This window comes from Zea mays, chromosome 5 (genome assembly GCF_902167145.1).
Source record: "Zea mays cultivar B73 chromosome 5, Zm-B73-REFERENCE-NAM-5.0, whole genome shotgun sequence".
Classification (NCBI taxonomy): Eukaryota; Viridiplantae; Streptophyta; class Magnoliopsida; order Poales; family Poaceae; genus Zea; species Zea mays.
In genome coordinates this window covers 140,303,209-140,326,665 of record NC_050100.1, presented here as the reverse complement: position 1 = coordinate 140,326,665, position 23,457 = coordinate 140,303,209, and the positions used below count along the sequence as shown (strand labels likewise).

General features: G+C 47.6%; 1 protein-coding gene across 13 annotated transcripts in view; it reads left to right on the top strand.

Annotated features, from left to right (window-relative positions):
• Positions 1–237: 237 nt before the first annotated feature.
• LOC103628494 (tRNA(Ile)-lysidine synthase) overlaps positions 238–23,457 on the top strand; it is a 28,001-nt gene continuing 4,781 nt past the window's right edge. The window contains exons 1-14 of one of the 13 annotated variants that reach the window (XR_004849565.1): positions 238–464; positions 550–759; positions 1,437–1,521; positions 10,521–10,596; positions 11,183–11,359; positions 11,690–11,795; positions 16,627–16,736; positions 16,848–16,937; positions 17,021–17,101; positions 17,294–18,100; positions 18,760–18,927; positions 19,027–19,190; positions 19,397–19,933; positions 20,005–20,073. Coding sequence is in view for 2 of the 13 variants with exons in the window: in XM_020538474.3 (XP_020394063.1) it covers positions 290–464; positions 550–759; positions 1,437–1,521; positions 10,521–10,596; positions 11,183–11,359; positions 11,690–11,795; positions 16,627–16,736; positions 16,848–16,937; positions 17,021–17,101; positions 17,294–18,100; positions 18,720–18,740 (1,938 nt within the window). In the remaining 11 variants the exon portion in view is untranslated. Of the gene's footprint in view, positions 465–549; positions 760–1,436; positions 1,522–10,520; positions 10,597–11,182; positions 11,360–11,689; positions 11,796–16,626; positions 16,737–16,847; positions 16,938–17,020; positions 17,102–17,293; positions 18,101–18,719; positions 18,928–19,026; positions 19,306–19,396; positions 20,074–23,457 lie in introns of those variants that run through there. The other 12 variants (XR_004849566.1, XR_004849563.1, XR_004849564.1 and 9 more) reach the window with 12 other exon arrangements.

Genomic DNA, 23,457 nt, shown 5'->3' with positions numbered 1-23,457 from the left:
CCATCCTCGTCTCCGTTTACCTGTCGGAGAAGAATATTTCCTTATTTACATCTCCATGGAGAAAGAAATTTCTCTTATCATCCTCTATTAGGACTAGTTTGGGAGTCTAAAATTGGAGGGAATTAGAGGGGCTAAAATTTCCTTCTCATTCAAAATTAAATAAAGAGATGATTTTAGTCGGTCCAATCTCCTTCGATTTTAGAGAAATTCCCTGGGATTGGGTCCCATTGTTATGTCTACGCCCTAAACCCTGCAGGCGTCATCCGTATCTTCCTTCTCAGCTCTGGCCATGCCGCCTCTCCTCTTCTCCCTTCGACCCTCGCCCTGTTCAGGCTTCCCGCTACGCCGACTCCTATTCCGCTGCTCCGCTTCCTCCGCCTCCACCTTCTCGTCGCTCGCCTCTTACCACGCCTCCTTCGCCCGCCGGATGGCCCTCGCCGGCATCCATCCGCACCACCGCATCGGTTCGCCCTCCCCTATTTTAGTCACATTTCGTTTCAATGGGCTTACACTTGCTAACTCCGGTTATTTTTTTCTGGTCGGTTGCAGCGGTCGGGGTCTCCGGTGGACCGGACTCGATGGCGCTGTGCGTGCTCGCCACGGCCTGGAAGAAGGCAGCGGGGAGGAAGGCCGGTGATGAGGAGGATCCCGTCGCCTCGGCATTCGTGGACGGGCTCCTCGGAGTTGTCGTCGACCACGGTCTGCGCCCCGAGAGCGCCGACGAGGCGCGGCTAGTGCGTGACCGCGTCCGTGGCATGGGTAATCTCATGTACTTAGGCCCTGTTTGTTTCAACTTATAGATTATATAATCTAGATTATAATTTAGATTATATAATCTGGATTATTTGCTCTGGATTAAATAAGCTAGGTGCTGCTGTTTGTTAGCTCAGATTATTTAGACTTGGCTTATTATTCATATGCATACAAATACAACAATACCCTTGACTGTTTTACTTAGCTGGTGGGTGAGAACGTCTATGGACAGGTGGATGACAATTGGAAGTAATTTTAATCAACTTTCCATGGGTAGTGGATCTTTTAAAAAAAATAAGCTGAAATAAGCACCCTTTGATGAGCTTATAGGATTATCATAATCTCAAGTGCTAGATTATATAATCTTATCAGATAAGTTGCTTGTTTGTTTCCTCACTAGCTTATTTACATTGGATTATATAATCTACATAGATTATAATCCCAAACAAACAGGGCCTTAACCTCGCTGTATTTGAAACTTTTATAGATGTAGTCGAGCGTCTGGGCACAATGTACACAGTTTAGGGAATTTCCAGCACTTCCTTTTTCGTTAAGAAATGACCAAATCGGTGCTTAGCCTGGGTTTGTGATCCTCAGGTCTTGTTTGTTTTGAAGGATTAGAACGTAGCTGTGGTAACCTCTGCCATTTGGCTGTCTTTCGAGGTTCTATACTATTTTTGCAGGTGTTGAGTGTGAGATTGCTAACTGTGAGTGGCCGTATGGCCCTCCAAAGCAAGGGAAGGTGCAAGAGGCTGCCCGCGAAGTGAGGTATCCATTTTACTTTACCTCTTGTCTAACCTGATGCTACTGGGCTAATTTGACTTCCTGTAAACTTGGCATCTAGGACCTCAAAGTTGGGAACTTGCTTATATTTAGTTTGTTCTGGTATTTATCTGAAAACTTATCTGAAAACTCTGCCTATGTTGAGCTTGTCCCAACATACCAGATCCTGATCCCTGGTAAAGGAGGGGTTGTTAGGTTTGGTGAGCCAACCTCTACATAGCCATTCTATGGAAATGAAACACATGAGATATTCGTTGGGGCATAACCCTCTTAGCGTCATGCCATGTCGGAACTCGGGTATGGTGTTAAATGGGCAATGGTCGGGTCGTCTGTCCCTTGGGGACGCGCCGTGTCGTGGTCTGGGCACGATATTAAGTGAGCAAGGACCGGGTCGTCATTTCCTTAGTGGTGCGCTACATCGGCGCCCAAGTGTAGTGAAAAGTGAGCAAGGGTCTTCACATCTCTCTCAATGGGTGCGAAGGGTAAGGAAGCTACTTGACAAACTAGGTTTCATGCGAGTAGTTGGAATGTAGGGTCCCTAACAAGTAAGTTACGTGAGCTAGTGGATGTAGCATTTAGGAGTCGTGTAAATATTCCTTGTGTCCAGGAGACTAAATGGAAGGGCAAGAGGTGGAGGATATTGGCTTCAAGCTTTGGCACACGGGGGCAACTTCGGGCAGGAATGGTGTCGGTATCTTGATCGACAAGAGCCTTAAGGATTGAGTTATTGATGTTAGTAGGCAAGGCGACCGGATTATCCTAGTCCGACTGGTAGTTGGAGATGCGACTTTGAATGTGATCAGTGCCTATGCCCCTCAGGTAGGTCTTGTGAGAGCACCAAGAGGTTGGGAAGATCTGGATAGCATGATTAGCACCGTGCCTATCGGTGAGAGACTCTTCATAGGAGGAGACCTCAATGGTCATGTGGGTGCGACTAATGTAGGTTGCGAGTGGGTGCACGAGGGGTTCAAGTACAGTAGTAGGAACTAAGAGGGGGAGAATGTTTTGAACTTCGCGTTAGCCTATGACCTGTTGATTGCGAATACCTTCTTTAGTAAGAGGGAATCACATCTAGTGACATTTCACAATGGTCAACACTCAAGCCAGATCGACTTTATCGTTGCAAGGAGGGAGGATAGACGTGCTTGGTTAGATTGTAAGGTGATACCTGGGGAGTGTGTTGTCCCTCTACGCAAGCTTGTGGTGGCGGACTTTCATTTTCGGGTTTGTGTCCACCAGGACAAACGTGGCAAGATCGCGAGAACGAAGTGGTGGAAGCTTAGAGGAGAAGCGACACAAACGTTTAAGGACAGGATGCTATGCGAGGGGCCTTGGGAAGAAGGAGAAGATGCAGACGACATGGGGCTACAGATGGCACATGTGTTCGGAAGGTGGCTTTAGAAGTGTTTGGTGTGAGTAGGGGAGGCAAACAGGAAGTGAAAGGCACCTGGTGGTGGAATGATGAGGTGCAAAGGGCTATTAAGAAAAATGACTGTTTCAAGCGCCTCCACCTTGATAAGAGTGCAACTTCTATGACCGGAATCCCCTATACCAGGCGGCCAGAGGGGGCTAAGGCCCAAGGCCACCCAGGTAGGTGAGACCGACTAGGCTAAGGATAAGGCCAGGCACGGGACTAGCTAGAGATGGGATTAGCTAGAGATAAGATAAGGATTAGCTAAAGATTAGGATGAGAGATTTTAGGAGATAGTTGGTTGTACTCAGCATTATATCAGCCGATTGGCATTGAGAAATAAAGCAAGCAGATAGTATCCGCCCGCTTCTTCAACAGGAAGCCGAACCCTTACCTCCCTGCGCCCTAGCCTTCTGTTGACAGCGACGGCGCCTCTGCGCCAGCAGCCAATGCGCCCAACCCTCTCTCATCCCTACTCCCTGCGGTAGCTCCCTGGTAGGGTTAGGAAACCTACCAATTTGGCATCCGGAGCCTCTGATCTTCCGGCCACCATGAATTCCCCACCACCAGCCCCAACCGCCTCCCTGCCCTCTTCCACCCAGCCGCTGCCACCAGCCACAACCGCCTCCTTGTCCACCTCCACCCAACCGCTGCCCAACACCACCACCACCGCACTCATTCAGCCCACCTCCGGCATGTCCACTGCCCTTCCAACCATAACCAACGAATAGCTCACCCACTCCCTCCTCCACTTTTCACAAAACCTAGCCTCCTTGACAAAACAGATGGCCAACCTGCAGGCCGACATGTTCGTCGTCAAGTCCTATCTGGTGGGCTCCCATGCGCCGTCGAATCTGGCCGCGCTGGCGGTTGCCATCGCCGCCCTATCGCCATCGCCCCTGCTGCCACTGCCGGCACCGTCCACAGGTGTGCCCGTCCCAGTAGTGCCCTCGACGGGCGTGCCAATCCACATGATCAACTAGCCCAAGTCACCGTCGCAACTGCCGTCATGGGTCACGACCCCATTGCCGACGGCCACCACCTCCTACTCCACGCCGATCACGACGACGGTGTCGCTGCCCTCGGTGACCACAACCGCTTTGAGCACGTTCGGGGGACCTTCTAGCCTCGGGCACGCTCTACAGGGGGTCGATGGAACACTCTTTTTGTCTCTCTCGGGCTCATCTCCGTACGGGGGCTCGCCGTCGCAAGACTGATCGTCGCCAACCACGGCACCAACCACCGATAGCGATCGTCCTCCGCCGAAGTTCTACAGACTTGAGTTCACCACGTACGATGGCTCGGAGGACCCGCTGAATTGGCTCAACCATTGTGAGTAGTTCTTTCGGGGCCAGCGGACGTTGACATCGGACCGTACGTGGCTGGCCTCCTACCATCTCTGGGGAGTGGCCCAGACCTGGTACTACACCCTCGAGCAGAGCGAGGGCATGCCATCGTGGGAGCGTTTCAAGGACCCGTGCCATCTTCAGTTTGGCCCTCCTGTTCGCGACTCCCAGTTGGCTGAGCTTGGGCGACTCCCGTTTCGGACAACTGTACAAGACTTCTCGGAGCGCTTCAACGCCGTCTTATGCCATGCGTGCAACCTCGACAACCTTCAGAAGGCCGAGCTGTTTGTGGGGGCCTTCCCGACCACATCAAGGTCGACGTGGCGCTACGTGCGCTGCAGGATCTTCCGACGATGATGTACTTGGCCAGGGCTTTCGAGCACCGCACTAACACCATGATGGCCATGCTGCCGTCACCCCCACCGCGTCCGACACGGCCACCACAGCCGCGACATCAGCAGCCGTCCCCGGCTGTTCCCGCAGGCGGCGGGGGTCTGCCAGCGGCCGGTGCACAGCCGGGCCTCCGTCCCTTCCGTCGTCTCACGCCGGCGGAGCAGCAGGAACGTCGCTAGCAAGGCCTCTGCTTTAACTGCGATGAGCCGTTCGTCCGCGAACATTAATGTAAGCGCGTCTTGTACCTGGAGGCCCGGGAGGACATCGACGACATTGAGACCTCCGCCGCAACGATGATGCAGGACTCGTCCACGGGGGAGGAGAGCCCCACCGACGCGACGGCGAACGCGCTGGTGGTTTCCCTCTATTCTCTTGCCGGCATTCGCACAACCAACTCCATGGTGGTTCCGGTGCTGATCAAAGGGGAGCGCTTCCTCACCCTACTTGACACTGGCTCCACGTATAACTTCCTCCGTGGCGACACGATGCGGCGTTTGGGCATGACGCCCTCAGGAGGCGCTCAGCTCCGGGTGACAGTGGCCAACGACGACCGACTCTAGTGCGCATGCGTCGCGCGCCACGTCCCCATCGTCATTGAGGGTGCTTCTTTCTCCGTTACATGTGTGGGCATCGACTTGGGCGGTTTCGACTTCATCCTCGACGTCGACTTCCTGCGCACTTTGGGCTCCATCTTGTGGGACCTCGAGGCCCTGACGGTGTCCTTCGGCACAGGGGCGCGCATGTCCAGTGGCAAGGCGTGCGCACTCTAGACACGACTGCCCTCTCTGCGGCTGCGAGCAGCCCATGCTGGACGTCCTGCTACAACAGCAGGGCGCCCTCTTCGACGAGCCAACAGGGCTGCCCCCGGTGCGTCCATACGATCACCGGATCCACCTATCGGTGGCGGTGCGTCCCTACCGCTACCCACAGCTGCAGAAGGACGAGCTTGAGCGCCAGTGTGCAATCATGCTTGCCCAAGGGATCATTCGGCCGAGCATGTCACCGTTCTCCGCTCCGGTCTTGCTAGTCCGGAAGGCGGACCGCTCTTGGTGCTTCTGCATCGACTATCGCGCTCTCAACGCCAAAACAGCGAAGGACAAGTTCTCGATCCTAGTGGTCGACGAGCTCCTGGACGAGCTCCATAGTGCCTGCTTTTTCTCTAAGCTGGACCTTCGGTCAAGTTTGAGGCATTGATTATGACCTGAAGCCTGAGAGTGTGGTGCCGATTCCAATCATGGCCTGAAGAGAGATACCAAGGTCTTCTGGTGACACAACCTTTGTGGTAGCATCTTCTTCCTTCCAGTTTGAGCAAAAGCACCGCACGACCTGAACATTTGTGATTCGGTGAATACTTCTTGCAATGGTAGCATTCGTCACTGGCGCGCTTGGCTGCAATCTCATCTGGGGATAGGCGCCGGAGACGTGGTCGGTTTGATGTTGTTGCTGGCTTGCTGCTGCTTTGGATGCTGCTGCCGGTGCTTGAGATGCTGATCTGGTAGGGCTGGTCTTGAGTAGCAGGCGTCTTTCATATACCCTGGCCAGGTGCATGGCTCGCTGTAGTGTCTCCGGCTACTCCAACTCCACATCAGTGCGGAGTGGCTCTCCTAAACTAGCTTTATACATATTGGTCTGCTGACGATGAGTCATGTTGTCACAGCGGCAAAGGAGAGTCAAGTATTGCATGTATAATCTTCAACAGTGCCGGTGCACTTCAGCTCTTTCAAATCTGCCATTCCATTGAAGCGGAGCGGTGGCCCGAAGCGCATTTGCAGGAATTATATGAACTGCCCCCAGGTGAGGACACCGCTGAGGTCGCGCTCCAAAGCATAAAACCATTCTGCCGCCGCACCTTCCAAGTGCAGTGAAGCCTGCCATACCCTCTCATCCTGGTGAACGCCCATGCCACGAAAATATGTGTCACACTTGTTGATCTAGGGTAAGGGGTTCGATTCTCCGTCGTAGTGGGGGAAGGAGAAATTTGGTCGAGGTGGTCCACCTCTTCATAGCGATCCTGCTGGCCACCGTGCCGTCCTCCCCGGCGTCCTCCTCCGTGGTCGGCGTCAGAGGCACCAGAGTTGGTGTGCCCCGCGCCCGTGTGACTCTCGAGGACAAGGCCCAACAACGGGGTCGCTGCTATCGGAGGTGGCCCTTGTGGCGATCCCGTCGGATGGATGGGGTCTTGTTCTAAGAGGGCCAGCCGCTGCACATGGGTGTCCAGACGGTTGTTCATGGTGGCCAATTGTCCCAGAATGTGATCCAACTTCTTGGAATCCGTCATCTTCCTAGGGTCTTCATCGCTGCCGAACATGAATGTCGATACAGCTGTGGAATCTGATACCAAATTGATGGGAACTCGGCTAGTTCTCACCGGGCGAGGAGTACACCACGAAGGGTGCACGAGCAGCGTGGATTGAGTGGCGGAGCGAAGGGAGTAGGGCACACAGCGTGGCGGCTGGAAAGCAGGATCACCAGAGGGCGTGGGGTTCGCCACGGTGATCAAGCATCCGCACCACGTAGGTACAACTTTTCTTGATGAAAACCCTATTACAATCTAAGACACCCTTATAACTTCGGGGCCTAACAACTTATGGGATAATTGAGTGGATAAGCCCCAGGGAGGATAAGCCTCCTTAAATTTCTCTAACAACCGACTGCTATCTAGCCAAGAGCCGACCTAATGACTTGGGCGCCTGACATAGCGCCAGCCCACAAAAGAGTCTACAACAGCTAATGGCTCTTGGAAACTAAAGCACTACGAACTATTTCCTTTTATAAAGCAGCTAAAAAATCAGAGGTGACACATAGTTGCAGATTCTGAAGCGCCAGTTTGGCAAAGTGATCGAGTCCTAAACAATGTGCCGAGTCTACAAACTTGGGGGCTACATGACAGAGTTGGGGACTCGGCCAAAAGACAGAACACATCAGACACAGATAATCCATGACATTCAAGAAGATTCAGGAGAAGAGTCTCATCTTTCTGAGTTAATGACTCAGCCAAATAAAACTCGGAGGCTACTATCAATAATATATACTAGGGGTACCCAGATCAAGCTCAATGAAAAGGCATGTATGAATAGGCCCATGGGCTCGATCGAGAGCCCATGGACTCGACCGTCATGATCAGTAGGAGGTCTACCACCAGGAGGATTCTAGAAGCACAAACATGATAGATCTTATCCAATAGGAGGTATGATCAAGATCCTAACTGCTAAGGCAAAGATCCTAACAGATAAAGCAAAGATCCTAATGGATAAGGCGAAGATCCTAGTGGATAAAGAAGACACACTTGTAATCATAGAGTTAGATTCATGTACAACTAGGTAACCAATTTGATACCATCATGGACTAGGCAACCAACTCGGTATTCATCATGTAATTGTTGTCCCTCCTTGAGCTATAAAAGGAGGGACATGAGAGCCCCTGAGGGCATCAGATCTCATCTTGTCAGAGAATACAACAACATCCCATACAGGACGTATCTCGCATCGAGAGCCTGAACCTATTTAAATCTTTGTGTCTCTCGTGCCTTTACCTTCAACTTTAGATCTCAAGATCTACCCCATAAATTCACTGCCGCAAAATTCTCTACATAAAGCCATTACTCAAGGAACTTGAAGACACTGTAAAACATAGACTGCTGCTAAGTTTCAGAACAAGGCCTCACAAAGATGTTACTCAACAGCAATAAAATGCTTTCTGAAGAATTAAAAGGACAAGAGTCTTTGGTCAAAACACAAATGATCACCGAGTCCTCACACAAAAGTATATATGTCATTAATCCACAACAAGGCTTAAAGCACATGGTTAATCCTAGTAACGTTGAGTGGGTGTTTATGACAAACAAGCTATCCAAATCAATAGAATGAAAGACCAATACTCAGTGTGATGTGCAGAAACAAATTGATGATTGAGGCAAGGCACGGTTTCACCAGCCACTGTCCCAGGAGTTCCTATGCGCCCTCGTTCCTGCTGGCATGGAAGATGGAGATACAGAGCATCACCGCACTGTGTCAGCACATGCTGGTGCGCCTGGCGTCGTACCAGTCACCAATGCTACCTTGGCACCTTATAATCAGCTCACTGCACCGCACCAGCGCGTGCAGGCGAGCCTGGGCGTTGTACCAGTCACTAACACCACCTTGGCACCTTTCAATCCAATAACTGTAGGAGCTCTGCAGTGCACTCACAGGACGGTAGGAAAAAGGAAAATAACGGAGATTTTTCTGAGGTTAGTTTAATACTGATGGTTATAGAGGATATCAGCCATGTGAAAAAGGTGACAAAGAACTGAGTCAGCTCTGTACTACACGCTGTAGCTTCAATCCTGTCATTATATCCTCAATCTGTGTGCTCGCAACCACTGCTGCGTGGTGCACGCCCGACCGACTCAGGCATTGCCATTGCACCGCTGCCACTGTAGAATGAGAGCTGCTACTACTTATTCCTCTTTGGTACTCAGAACCCAGCACTTCCTGTACTCACGAGAAGTAGGGCTGGGCTAAAGAACAGAAGCAAGAAGGCCTAGATAACAAGCTTACATTGGTCCATAATCAGATTTTTCTACATTAAAATTCCATTAATCAGCTATAATAATTTTTGTGACACATGGAGCATTGTGCTAGGAAAGAGTTATACCCATAAGTTTGCCAACAATCACTAAATTAAAGTTACTTTGCTAAATTGTAACAGACCGTGTCTACTACTGATACTGTTCTTGTATACACTACACATTTTATACTCCCTCTGTTCCAAATTATAGTTCACTTTAACTTTGTCCTAAGTCAAACTTCTCTGATTTTGATAAAGTTATAGAAAAATTTATCAAACTCTGCAATATTAATTCAGTCCCCTTCCCTTAAATTATCCTTGAATTGTGTCATGATAATGCATTTAATATTTTAACTAGAAGTGTAGTATAAGTGAATTGCGGCTACTTCTTCCCATCAACTTATGCTTTTGGATTAAGCTGGTTGGTGCATGTAATTCGATATAGTATCAACACCAGAGGTCTCAAGTTCAAATACTAGTTGCTCGCTCCTATTCCACGTTTGAAGCCTGAGGGAGCCTCCACGTGAGTGGTAGTGTTGGAGTATAAGTGAATTGTCCACCTCTTCGTATTAAGCTTTGGGTTTAGTCGGTGCATGCAACTCAATAAAAGGATGTACTCTCTCCATTCCAAATTATAAGGCGTGGTTTTCCATATACATAGGTTTTGCTATGCACTTCGATATACACTATATCTGTATACATAGTAAAAGTAATGTATCTAAAAAACCAAAAAACATCTTCTAATTTAGAATAAAGGGAATAATAGATAATATATTAAGGATGGAATATACCTAAAGATTTAGCCTATTAGTGAAGTGAAAACAATTATCCACATGCTTGAACCTTGATTCGTGGCTTCTTTGGGTTTCAACTCTAGTCTACCCCAACTTGCTTGGGACTAAAAGGCTTTGTTGTTGTTGTTGTTGTTGTTGGAGTAATAGATATTAATGTTCTTCTTCTAAGAACTTGTTCAAAGTTTGGGAAGTTTGATTTAGGACAACTAAAATGAACTATAATTTGGAGTAGGGAGTAGAACATTTCCTATAGCCTTGCAATCTATAAATGCATAGACGATTTCAACCAATGCCAAGAACTGTTGGATCCAAGAGGTAGGTATTATAAAAAGACCACAATGCTCAATTTTGCATAACATGATAAAATTTAAATGAATCTCGAAGCCTTTGTGAAATAATTGCGTTACTTACCCTGTTACCCAACCTATGCACTGGCAATTTATTGTGTCAATTTATTCAGCTTGATAAATCTTCATGTGTTAATAAATTCAGGTACCAAAAACTATTGGACATTTGTATAAAGCAACAGATAGGAATCTTGCTTATTGCACACCATTCTGATGACCAGGTTTGTGAAAGCTGGTTTAATTCTTCATGTTCTTTTGATGTTGATGGAGATGTTATCCCAATTCTATAATTGTAGCTTAACAAATAAGACTTAGTTCTCAGTAGTAAATAACTTGATATTAAATGAAAATACTCCAGATAATTTACGAAATCTGGAATTACCTCTTGTACTGTTATACACAATGTCTAGGTCTCTAGGAAAAAAAGGCCAGTTGATGAGAGTTTCCTTTTGTTGGTCAGTTGATGAATCCCTACTTGGTGGCACATGCTCTGTTGCGCATTACTTTTCGAATCTGTTATGTGAGGAACTGGAACTAGATAGGGTATTACTGTGTGGTTACATACTACCACGTCTTTTTCTGCCCATATATTTTCGGGCAAAACAAATGGATATCTGATTGAGTGAACGGATATATAGATTTAAGATTGAATAGAATTTTTAATTTTATGCTGCAGTTGTAACAGTATCCATTGAAGCATCAAATTGAGGATTTGTGAATATGCTGATTTTGTTTCCATGATATTTACATACAGTCATCCTTTTAATGTTTGTATTTGTCTGAATGAGCCCAGTCATGTAAATGCAGGCAGAGCTCTTTGTTCTCAGACTATCTCGCCAAAGTGGGGTTTTAGGGCTTGCTGGTACAGCTTTTGTGTCTCAGTTGTTTGCATCTAATGTAAAATATGATGGGGAGAGATTTCGACGTTATGGCATACTTCTTGTGCGGCCTATGCTTGAGTTTTCAAAAGATGACATGTATAAGGTGAGTTAAGTCTTCACTGTATATATGGACTTATTAATGGGTGCCTAGTTAACAGAAGTATAAGTAATTTTCTTTTTTGGCAGACATTTTCTCAGACCTTCCAATTATTGAGATTGGCTAGACATCTTCTCTTTATTTAAGTGCATTCTTACAACTTCAAAATCTCTCAATCGGAACAAAAATGATCTTTATGTTGATTTAATCCCCCTTTCTGGATAAGAAATTTATTATGGACAGATTGAAGTGTATTGCCACTGTTTCTTACTGTCAATCAGTTTAGGAATCATCTTTTCATATTGCAGTACCTAATTTGTCAATCTTTTGTCACAGATATGTCAAGGTAGTAATCAACCCTGGGTGGAAGATCCAACGAATACTAGTATGAAGTATGCTAGAAACCGAATTCGGGCGTCTTTAAGAAAATTATCCACCGAAGGTCAAGCTGTACTTAAAACTGCCATGCTTGCTTTAATTTTATAGTCCTTTTATGTTGTCCAAAGGTTTGAGATTCAATAGAACTTAAACTGAATATATGAGATGTGATTTTGGCACTAATACACATTGAAAGGAAATATGACTTGGGGGAATAGTAGATTGATTATAGAGGTACAAGGGGTGTACAATATATAGGTAAGGTAAGATTTATAGAAAGCACCCAATCTATGAAGATCCTTGCCTAATCTATGATTGACTACCATAAATGCCGAGGCACATATGACAGGCCTGATCAGCCCAGTCTAACACATATGGCAACCTGATCAGCCCAATCTAACATGCCCCCGCAGTCTTATAGTCAGCCACTCCGCACATTCAGACTGGACTTAAATTCAGTGCAGACTGAAGATGGTAGTCCTTTGGTGAATATGTCTGCATACTGAGACGAAGTTGGGACATGAAGTACACGAAGATCACCAACTGCCACTTGCTCTCAAAGTGAAGTGAAAGTCAATCTCAATGTGTTTGGTTTGATGACGGTGCACCCAGTTGGCCGCTGGAACTGCCCGTCCAGGATGGATTGAAACTGATGGCATGCTACTGTTCAATGGCAAGGTTTTCATTCCTGACACCTTCTTTATGGCCGGTGTTCCTTTCCCAGGCCCATGAGTCTGGCCATGAAGGAGTGTAGAAGACAGTTCACCGTTGGTGTACCTCTTTTTACAGTCCTCAGGCCCTTCGTCTTTTACAGTCCTCAGGCCCTTCGTCGTTTACAGTCCTCAGGCCCTTCGTTGTGTACGAGAGATTGTGCGCAGCTGTGCCACTTGCCAAGGCAACAAGACTGAACATGTTCATCTTGCCGGCCTGCTCTAGCCCCTGCTGATTCCATCTATGGTGTGGGCTGATATCTTGATGGATTTCATAGAAGGGTTTCCAAAGGTCGGTGACAAATCAGTGGTGCTCACGATGGTAGATCGGTTCTCCAAGTACAACCACTTCACTGCTTTGGGTCACCCTTAGCAGCATCGGTGGCAAAAACTTTCTTTGATGAGATTGTCAAACTCCATGGCCTCCCATGCTCTATTGTGAGTGATTGTGACACCGTATTTACAAGCTTGTTCTGGACTGAATTGTTTAGCATGGTTGGAGTCAAACTGCAGATGAGCTCCGCATTCCACCCACAATCTGATGGCCAATTGAAAGTGGTCAACCGGATTATCACCATGTACCTTCGCTATCTTGCTGGTGATCGGCCAAAATCATGACTGAAATGGCTCCCATGGGCAGAGTTTTGCTACAATTCATCCTATCAAATGGTCTCCCTTCAAAGTCTACGGCAGCCCCCCTTCCCCCATGGTTTCCTACCAGCTAGGGGACTCGCGTGTAGCGGCTATTGGCAAACAGCTTCGGGGCAGGAATGAATTTCTTGCTGAGATAAAAGATCGCCTCATTCCAACTCAGGTTACAATGAAAAGCTATCAAGACAAGCGTCACCGGGAGGTGGCATTCAGCATTGGGGATTGGGTATGTCTTCGGTTACAACAATGAACTGTTGTGGGGGTCACCACAACAGCCCACTCCAAACTGGGACCTAAATATTTTGGTCCTTACAAGGTCCTGCAGAAGATAGGGACAGTTTCATACAAGCTACAGTTGCCCCATTATGCCCAGATTCATATTGCTGAAACTTCCTTCCCTAGTGGTGGAGAATTTGGAAGTGGTTCAAGGCCTCCTCCCATGTAACATCTCAACTTTTCCTTGCCGATACCTGGGCTGGGACTGCCGTTGTCTCTCAAAAATCTCACCAAGGATCAGTTGCAGCCTATTGTGGATAGAATTGCTGATCAACTCCCAGGATGAAAATCAGATTTGATGACAAGGGCTGGTAGAAGGGTGCAAGTTCAATATATGCTTACTGGAATGCTTATTTATCTCGCTATGGCGGTAAATATCCCCCTTGGGCTATCAAGGCTATCGACAAACTTAGAAAACAGTTTTCTATGGAGGGGGTGCAAGGAGGTCAGAGGAGGGCACTGTTTGGTTGCTTGGGGCAGAGTTGTAGACCTCTCCAGCTGGGTGGTCTTGGCATTTCTAGTCTTAAAGAGCTCAGTTGGGCCCTGCGCATGCGGTGGCTATGGCTCCAAAAGACTGAGCCTAACAGACCCTGCTGCAGTTTACCCATCCAAGTGCGAGACAAAGCAAGGGCTTTCTTCTTGGTGGTGTTGATATCAAAAGTTGGTAATGGGACAAACACGTTGTTTTGAACTGATAAATGGGTTCATGGGCAGAAAATTGCAGATCTAGTGCCTAGATTATTTGAAGTCATCCGAGAAGAATCACTAACAGAAGAACGGTCCAAGAGGCGTTAACAAATAGGAGATGGATTTCAGATATCACAGGAACTCTATTTGTGGGGGTTTTAGTGGATTATCTTCATCTTTTGAATCTGATTTTAGATTTTGAGTGCAGCCCGATGTAGAGGATAAACATATATTTAGTATTGCTGCTAATGGGGCTTATTCGGCAAAGGCTGCATATGAAGGGCTGTTCACCGGGTCTGTTCACTTTGGTCTATGAAAGAGTTTGGAAAACTTGGGCCTCTCCCAAATGCCACTTCTTCCTTTGGCTCACAGCTCTAAATAGGTGCTGGACAGCTGATAGGCTGGCTAGAAGAGGGCTGGACCACCCAAAGAGAGGTCCTTTATGTGATTCGGATTTTGAAACTTTGGATCACATTTTGGTTTCCTGTGTTTTCGCGAGAGATCCTGATGCTGCACCAATTTAGGTTGCATAGCCTTGCTCCTATTCCTGGTACAAATTATTTTATGGGATGGTGGGAGAAGGTTGACAAAAGTTCTGGGGATCTGGCTACGAGGGGTCTCAATTCTCTTATTGCCTTGGGAGCCTGGATTCTTTGGAATCACCAGAATAGAATCATCTTTGATGGATTATCTCCTAGTATTTCCACTGCTCTTCGTCAGGCAAGAGAGGAACAACAATTGTGGGAAATGGCTGGAGCTAAGGGTCTCTCCTTTCTTGCAGCCACCCCTCGTGTCCCTTAGTTGCTTGTTGTAGTGTTGTAATTGTTCATGGATATTTTCCTCTTTCTTTGGTTTAGACCTCATTAGGAGGGAATTCTTGTATCTGGGTCCATTTTGGACCTTCTTATTTCTTCTTAATATAATGATGCGTAACTCTCCTGCGCGTTCGAGAAAAGTGGTAGAGGAAGGTGGTCAAGTTAGTACCAAAAGAAAGGAGGCAAGGGCTGAATTCTCTTATCATTTTAACAGCCTGGGAGATATGGAAGCATATGAATTCTTGTGTCTGAGTATTCAGAGCCTAACACACTCACTTTGATCACAAGGATTGTTGAGGAATGTCGGCTCTGGAGGTGGGCTAGAGGCTAGAGCCTCCAAAGTCCAAACTGCAAGACTTCCTGGTCTGGGCACGAGCTAGGAATGTGTAGGCCTTGATGGCCTATCCCTCTGTGGTTTTTGTATTCAAGTGGTCTAGGTGTCACAGCTTTTAGTTGCTCAGTCCCTGGCTATATGGGTACATGTCTTGTGGTCTTGGCTGTTTTCGGTCGTTTTTTTCTCTCTTTGATGTATGTGGTATTTTTTTCTTCTTAATGAAATGACACACACATCACGGAGGAGCCCAACTTTTCCATATCCTTTCAGCTGGCTCAAACAAAGTTGATCGAACTAGAAACCGGTTATTTGCAGATTTGGCAGAGTATTCCCTTGAGGATGTAGGTAGCCATCTGTGCCTGTCAGGAACCTCTGGATGAAGCTGAACCCCCTAAATCAAATCCCAAATATTGAAGTACTCAAGTAGAACTTGTTCCGGCAGACTACCCCTGATATCATTCACCCATCTGCTATTGATCAAAGCTTCTTGGACTGTTCTGATAAACTGGATTCTTTTGGGGATACGACGAATCAGAGATGGAGCAATCTTCTTAATCGATTGCCCCTGAAGCCAGCGATCTGTCCAGAATAGAGTTGAAGCACCGTCACCAACATAGTAACACACACAAGCAGAAAAAAGGGCTGCTGCATTTGGATGAATTTGGATGTCAAATTCTGCCCAGGGTCTGTCCGGTTGTGTTTTTTTAAGCCAGAGCCACCTCAGGTTTAGAGCCCACCCAAGAACATCCAAGTTGTGCAGACCCAGACCTCCTTGGTTCACTGGTTTGCAAACCTTAGCCCAACCAACAGCACAATGACCTCCTTTGATATCAGTTCTTCCTTTCCAAAGGAATCCTCTCCAGACTTTATCTATTGCCTTGACAACCCATTTGGGGCACTGAAGTGCTATAAGATGGTAGATAGGGACTGCCGTAAGCACAAATTTAACCAAAGTTGCCCTCCCAGCTGGGTTGATTAAAGCAGCTTTCCAACCAGGTAGCTTATCATCCACCTTGTCAATGAGATCTAGAAAAACACTTCTGGGCAGCTTCTTAATAGAAAGGGGTAATCCCAAATACTTACAAGGAAAGTCCACAACTTTGTAGGGGAAAAGGTCTTGTGCATCACTAAGGTCTTGCTCATCACAATGGGTTGACCGTTAGTTTACTAGTTTCAATTATAGTTTATTTATGAAGTGCAAGATATTTGAAAAAGATATGAAAGTAGTTTCCAGGATATTTTTTTATATATTGTCACATCAACATTTTTTTGCCGAAGTATTTTATAGTTGATATTTGATTTTTTAAAAAGTTCCACTGTAACATCTCAAACTGCCCATCTTCTGTTCTGGAGGGAGTATGTGTGCAGTTAATCTTGAGTGCATGAACATACATTGTTCTGATAAACTCTTGTTTACATCAGGTACCTTTCTCTCAGGAGTTCATAAACTGATAAGCGCATGCCGATTGACACGGGCATGTGTTGATTGTGCTTGCAATACAATTGCAAAGCAGTCGGTGTCAATATCGGAGGTCCACCGTTGCTCTCTACTTAGATATGGAGTTTTCTAGTCTTAGGTGAATTGTGAATATATTATTGTTTTTCTAGGCTGGCTTCTCTTAAATATGTTTTCTGTCTTGCAGTATGGATATGCTATTATAGACCTGGAAAACCTTGATCCGTTAAATGTTGACGACCTTAGTCTTTCACAATATTTAGCATATATCTTGCAGGTATGTATAACTGACATTGGATATTTTATTTGTTGGTAGTAGCAGATTTTTATAATAATTCTTCATTTTTTTGTCTTCTGCAGTTTGTTTCACAAAGGCACAGGCCACTTCGTGGTAGATCTGCTGAACTGCTACTTGATTACATTCGTAGCATTCCCTGCAAGGTTTGCTATACTTGACGAATTCAGTGTTGTCTTGAAAACTCCTGAAATGATCAAATTAGTAGTACATACATTTGTGGCTCTATATGCTGGTTCATGATATGAAATATTAAACATCTATGCTTACATGAATACATGATTAGTCATTATGCAGTCGCTTAGGAGTTCATTCAGCAGTGCTTGATTCTCATGCAGGCTGCCCTTACTGTAGCTGGTTGTTATCTTTGTGCTGTCCCAAGGTCTAAAGGTACAAAAGTACTTGTTTGTTGTTCTGTTGACTGGATGGAGTCATCTTCTGCTGAAACTTCCTACAAGTGTTCCTATGAAGAGCAGGCACCTCCAGTACCGGATATTGATCTGATAGTCCTTGAAGGACATCTTCAAACTAATCAGTCTATACAGAACCACTCGAACATACCTTTTCTGTATTCCAAATCTTCCATAGATGTTCTGAACAAAGCGAAGGATTTCAACATAATAGATGATTTTACATTAGAAAAGCTCCATTACTTACGGACAAACGAGCATGATAAATTTATTGTGAAAGAACATAAACACGAAGAACAGGACCTGCAGGAAACAAAAATTTCTGATTGTAATGTTTTAGGCCTCTGTCCTGGTGAAACATGTCACTTTATGAGCAAATTCTTGATTACATGGAAAGCTCCAGAAGATGTCAATGAAATATGTTCACTTGAAAATAAACAATCTCTGTCCAAGTTTTGTACTGTGAATTTGGGTGGAAGTCTTGAAGTCCGGCACATGGTTGATACTGATTGGTTGTTCCTTGCTGAAGTTTGTAACACCCCTTCAGTGGAAGAGAACCGTAGTCATCCAAGAGCATCCTGTACCAAGATGAAGATGGATTCTGCCCTGCATCACTCCAGATTCTTGCAACAATCAGCACAGAAAGCTCTTCAGATCCTTAGATCTATTCCAGCTGCTGCAAGACGAACACTTCCAGTACTAACCAATGCACAAGGTGACGTAGTATGTATACCGGTAAGTATATCCATCAGTATTACCTGATTTTCCTTGGACTCGATGTTTTCAGGAATTCAATGTCTTTTGCTTTAAGAGATGTCTTATCGAATGTGCTATCTGCTAACTTGATTGAAGTAATTATATTTAACTACAACAACATATCAACACTACCTGTAGAGTAAATTAATGTTGGCAGTTACTGTATCACACTGTCCATATGCAATTAGTGGCATCCTGAATTTAAAGGTTCTGGAAGCTTTGTGATAAATTGCATGCGATACTTTGGGTGATACTCCTTCCATTCCAAATTATAAGACATTTTGGGTTTTCTAGATACATATCTTTTACTATGCACTCTTATGTCTAGATACTTTGTAAAAACAATGTATCTAAAAAACCAAAATGTCTTATAATTTGGAATGATAGAAGTATTATATAGCCTTTTCTGAGAACTGGCTGGTTTTCTTTTACAATACAATTATGCTGTGTTTGCTACTTGCTGTAAAAAGGGCTAGTTTGGGAACTCAAATCCCCTTCGGGATTGGAGGGGATTGAGGGGGAAATTAGTTCATTTCTCCAATCCTGGAAGGGATTTGAGTTTCCAAACTAGCCCTAAAAATTGGTATTTTTCCTCCAGATCAATTCATCATCATGCTAATATTATTTCTCCTGATCAGAGTGTTGGCTTCAGATGTTGCCCTAGTCTATTGATAGAAGCAGTATTTTGTCCAAGAGTACCTCTCGGTGGAGGATATAGTTCATATTTATGATTGGTTGAGCTTTGCTTTGGACGAAACGAAACATAGGGTGAATATTCACAGGTGGGAATGGGATAGTGGCTGCTGGTAAATATCCGCTGTAAAGGATTTTGAGTTACTTAGTTTATTATAATCTGTGTGCTTATAACCTTATCTTAGTGTTTTGTTCTTGTTAACCTGCTACAGTTGCTGAATGATGCAATCGGTCTAGGGCATCTTTGGCTCAACAGTTCAACTTCTTCTACCAGTCCTAGTGGATCTTTAGTAGAAAACATTTACTTTGGCTTTCCCGTGACAGACAAGGCTGGTGATGACTGACAAGAAAACATATATACCAGGGACAAGATTATGTAAGGCTAACTCCAACGGTTCCGCTTCCCAAATCCTCATATTCTCAATTTCTATTCAATAGGGATGAAAGTGGTAGTCCTGAATTGTTAGGATAAATTTAATATTTTAAAATAGGTATGTATAAAGTTTGATGCTGATCTTTTCTTATGTTATCAATCACATTATTACGAATATATTATCGATAAGGTGGCATCCTCTCTTCCAGGTTGGCAAGCGGAATTATTGAACAAAGCTGGCCGGGTAGTACATGTGCAGTTTGTTATGACAGCTCGGGTTATCTACTTATCTATACAGCTTTGGCTCTAGACTTGCCTGCTTGGGCATTCAAGTCCATTGACAAACTCCGTAAAGGTTTTCTTTGGAGGGGTGGAAAGGAAGCGAAAGAGCTTGGCCTAAGGTGACCTGTCCTAAGGAACTAGGGGGCCTTTGTGTGCTTGATCTCAAGAACATGAACTGGGCTCTCAGAAATAGATGGCTTTTGCTGCAGAAACTGGAACCTGGGAAGCCTTGGGCTGATTTCCCCCTGCAATCTTGTTCAGTAGTTTAGAATCTTCTCTCGGCTGCGGTCGTTACAGAGGCTGGAGATGGAGCCAACACCTTGTTTTGGAAAGACAAGTGGCTGCAAGGTAGAAGAATCATGGACATAGCACCTGCGGTGGCTGCTTTGTTCCCAAAACAAAATTCAATAAGGGTCTTGTTTGTGATGCTATGGTAGACAACAAGTGGATTGCGGATTTCCAAGGTGCTCTCTCTTTCTGGGTCCTGGTGGAGTACTTTAAGTTGTTTTGAGGGCTTCAGAATGTTTTGCTGCAGCCAAGCAAACCTGATCGACATCTTCGGCGTTTTTCCTCCGGCCAGTATTGAACCAAGTCAGCATATAAGGTCCTGTTCTATGGTGCCACTTCTTTTGAGCCGGCTGAGAGCATATGGAAGTCTTGGGCTCCAAATAAATGCTTGTTCTTTGTCTGGCTTGTGGAACACAATAGATGTTGGACAGCGGACAAATTGGCTAAACGAGGCTTACAACATCCAGAGAAATGCCCTCTCTATGACCAGGACGAAGAAAACATTAATAACCTATTAGGGCTGGTTTGGCAGCCTAAATCCCTGTTGGGTACCCGATGTTTTCCCTGTGCTGGTAGCCCACACATTAAACTCCCACGGGCCACTGCTTTGTCCTGTTTGGAAGCCGGCTCCATGGGGATAATTGCCCACCCTGAGCCCAACTTTCGCGTGTGTTAGACTGTATGTGTGAGCCGGCACCACTGTTAGGCTGGCTGCCCATTATGGGTAGGGTTCTGAGTCTATATATATGTAACTACCCCTATGCAATATTATATCAAGCATTACACAATCTTACATGGTATCAGATTAGGGTTTCCTTCCACTTTACCAGCCCGCCACTCCACCTACCTCTAGTCGCCGCCCCCGGGAGGCTCATCTAGTGCTGGGAATATGGGCTGGGCTTTTCGGGCCAGCACGAGCACGACCCGAAAATAGGAGCCCACAGCACGGTCCGACACGAAATAATATGGGTCGGGCTAGCACGACCCGAAGGCGGGCCTGGGCCGTGCCTCAAATTTCGGCCCGTCAGGCCCCCGGCACGGCCCACATAGATGGGCTGGGCTTGGGCCGGCACGACCCAATTAAGCCCAATATGTTTAATTTCTTTAATTTAGTAAGATATCGACTTTATATTGTTGTTATATTTGGAGTTTATGTGGTTAAATGTTGCTAAAATTGTTTAATATCTTTAATTTAGTAAGGTATGAACTTTATATGGTTATAATATTTTGATTTTATGTGGTCAAATATACGGGCCGGGCTTGGGCCGGCACGGCCCAACGAAGGCACGACGTGGTTTAGGGCCGGACTGGGCCACTGTTTTTACACTTCGGGCTGGCACGACACGGACCAAAAGTTTTTTGGGCTTTTCTGGCCCAAACCCGTTTGGCACGAAGCACGATAGGCTTGGGCTGGGCTGGCCCGGCCCGGCCCAATTTTTAGCACTAGGCTCATCCCTCCCTCCTGGGGGCGGCCACATCCCAGCCGCTGGCGCGTGTCGGGACAACCCGCCCAGTCGGCATCGGTGTAGACGCGAAGTTCCGTGGCGGAGGACCGGCGTAGGAGCCCGAAGTTGAGAGTTCCCCGCAAGTAGCACAGGATCCGCTTCAGCGCGATGAGATGTGGCTCTCGAGGGTCGTGCATGTGAAGGCACACCTGTTGGACGGCGTAGGCGATGTCGGGCCTGGCGAAGAGGAGGTACTGAAGGGCCCCGGCAAGACTCCGGTAGCCGGTTGGATCGGCGACCGGGGGGCCGGTGGCGGAGTGTTTGCCCTGCGTATCCACCGGAGTCGCGCAGGGGTTGCATTCAACCATGCCAGCACGTTCAAGGATGTCGACGGTGTACTGCCGCTGGTGGAGGAACAGGCCCTGGGAACGACGCTCGACGGTGACCCCTAGGAAGTGGTGGAGCGTCCCGAGGTCCTTCATCGCAAACTCCCGCTGGAGGCAGGAGATGATGCGACGTAGAAGCTCGGGGGAGGAGGCGGTGAGGACGATGTCGTCGACGTAGAGGAGGTAAGCTATATCCGAACCGTGACGAAGGATGAACAGGGACGTGTCCGACTTGGCCTCGACGAAACCCTGTGAACACAGGAAGGTGGCGAAGCGACTGTACCAAGCCCGGGGTGCCTGCTTGAGGCCGTAGAGGGACTTGTTGAGCTTGCAGCCCAAGTCGGGTTGAGTAGGGTCGACAAACCAACCGGCTGGATGCAGTAGACCGTCTCCGTCAGGGTGCCGTGGAGGAAGGCGTTCGTCACGTTGAGTTGGTGGACCGGCCAGTTCTGGGCCAGTGCCAAAGTCAGAACAGTCCGGATGGTGGCAGGCTTGACCACCGGACTGAAGGTCTCGTCGAAGTCGACCCCAGGGCGCTGGGTGAAGCCCCAGAGCACATAACGGGCCTTGTACCGCTCCAGGGACCCGTCGGCGTGCAACTTCAGCTTGAAGATCCATTTCCCGGTGACCACGTTGGCACCAGGGGGAGCAGGCACCAGGTCCCAGGTGTGGTTAGCCTGGAGAGCCTCGTACTCTGCTTCCATGGCGTGTCGCCACTGTGGGTCGGCAAGCGCACCACGGGCAGTCGTGGGTACCGGCGGAAGAGCTGAAGAAGAGGTGGTAGAGAGAATCAGGCGATCAAGTGGCCGAAGGACACCAGCCGCGCGGCGGGTGACCATCGGGTGGATGTGTCGAGGATCACGGTGGACGACGACGGGGTGATAGGTCGGGACCTCGGCGCGGGAACGAGCCGGGGTACCGCGTCGACCACGACGCTGGTATGTCTGGATGGGCTTGGTGTAGCGAGACGGCGGAGCGGGGAATGATGGAGCAGAAGGCGTCGGTGCCGTATTGGGCTGTGCGGGAGGAGGGGACGTCGAGGCCGCACGTGGCTGTGCGGGGGAGGGTGGTGCAGACAGGGCCGCGTGAGGTGACTCAGGGAACGTCGAGGCCGCACGTGGCTGTGCGGGAGTGGGCGACGAAGGCAGGGTCGCGCGAGGCGACTCCGGGAACGTCGAGGCCGCACGTGGCTGTGCGGGGGAGGGCAGCGCAGAGGGCGTCGAGGCCGCACGTGGCAGTGCGGGGGCGGGCGGCGCAGGCAGGGCCACGCGAGGCGGTGAAGCGGACGAACCGGTGGGGAAGGGAGGCACGATTGTGGGGGACACAAGGTTGAGGTCGAGGAGCACGTCGAGGTCGGTGAGAGAGGCAGTGGGGGTGGAGGAAAAAGGGAAGTTCGACTCGTCGAAAACGACGTGACGAGAGATGAGGACTCTGTGGGAGGCGAGGTCAAGACACCGATATCCCTTATGATCGGGAGAGTAGCCGAGGAAGACACAACGAGTGGAGCGAGGGGCGAGCTTATGAGGAGCAGTAGAAGCGAGATTGGGATAGCAAGCGCACCCGAAGACACGAAGATGGTCGTAGGAGGGATGGACGCCGAAGTGAGCGAAATAAGGGGTGGGGTGGGCAACCGCCTTGGTGGGGAGACCGTTGAGGAGGTAGGTGGTAGTGCCGAGGGCCTCAGCCTAGTAAGGAGCGGGAAGGGAAGCCTGGAAAAGGAGAGAGCACACAACATCGTTCGTCGTGCGAATCATACGCTCAGCCCGGCCGTTCTGAGGAGACGTGTAGGGGCAGGACATGCGGAGGTGGACGCCGCGAGAGAGGAAGAATTTACGGAACACATTGTTATAGAACTCACGCCCGTTGTCA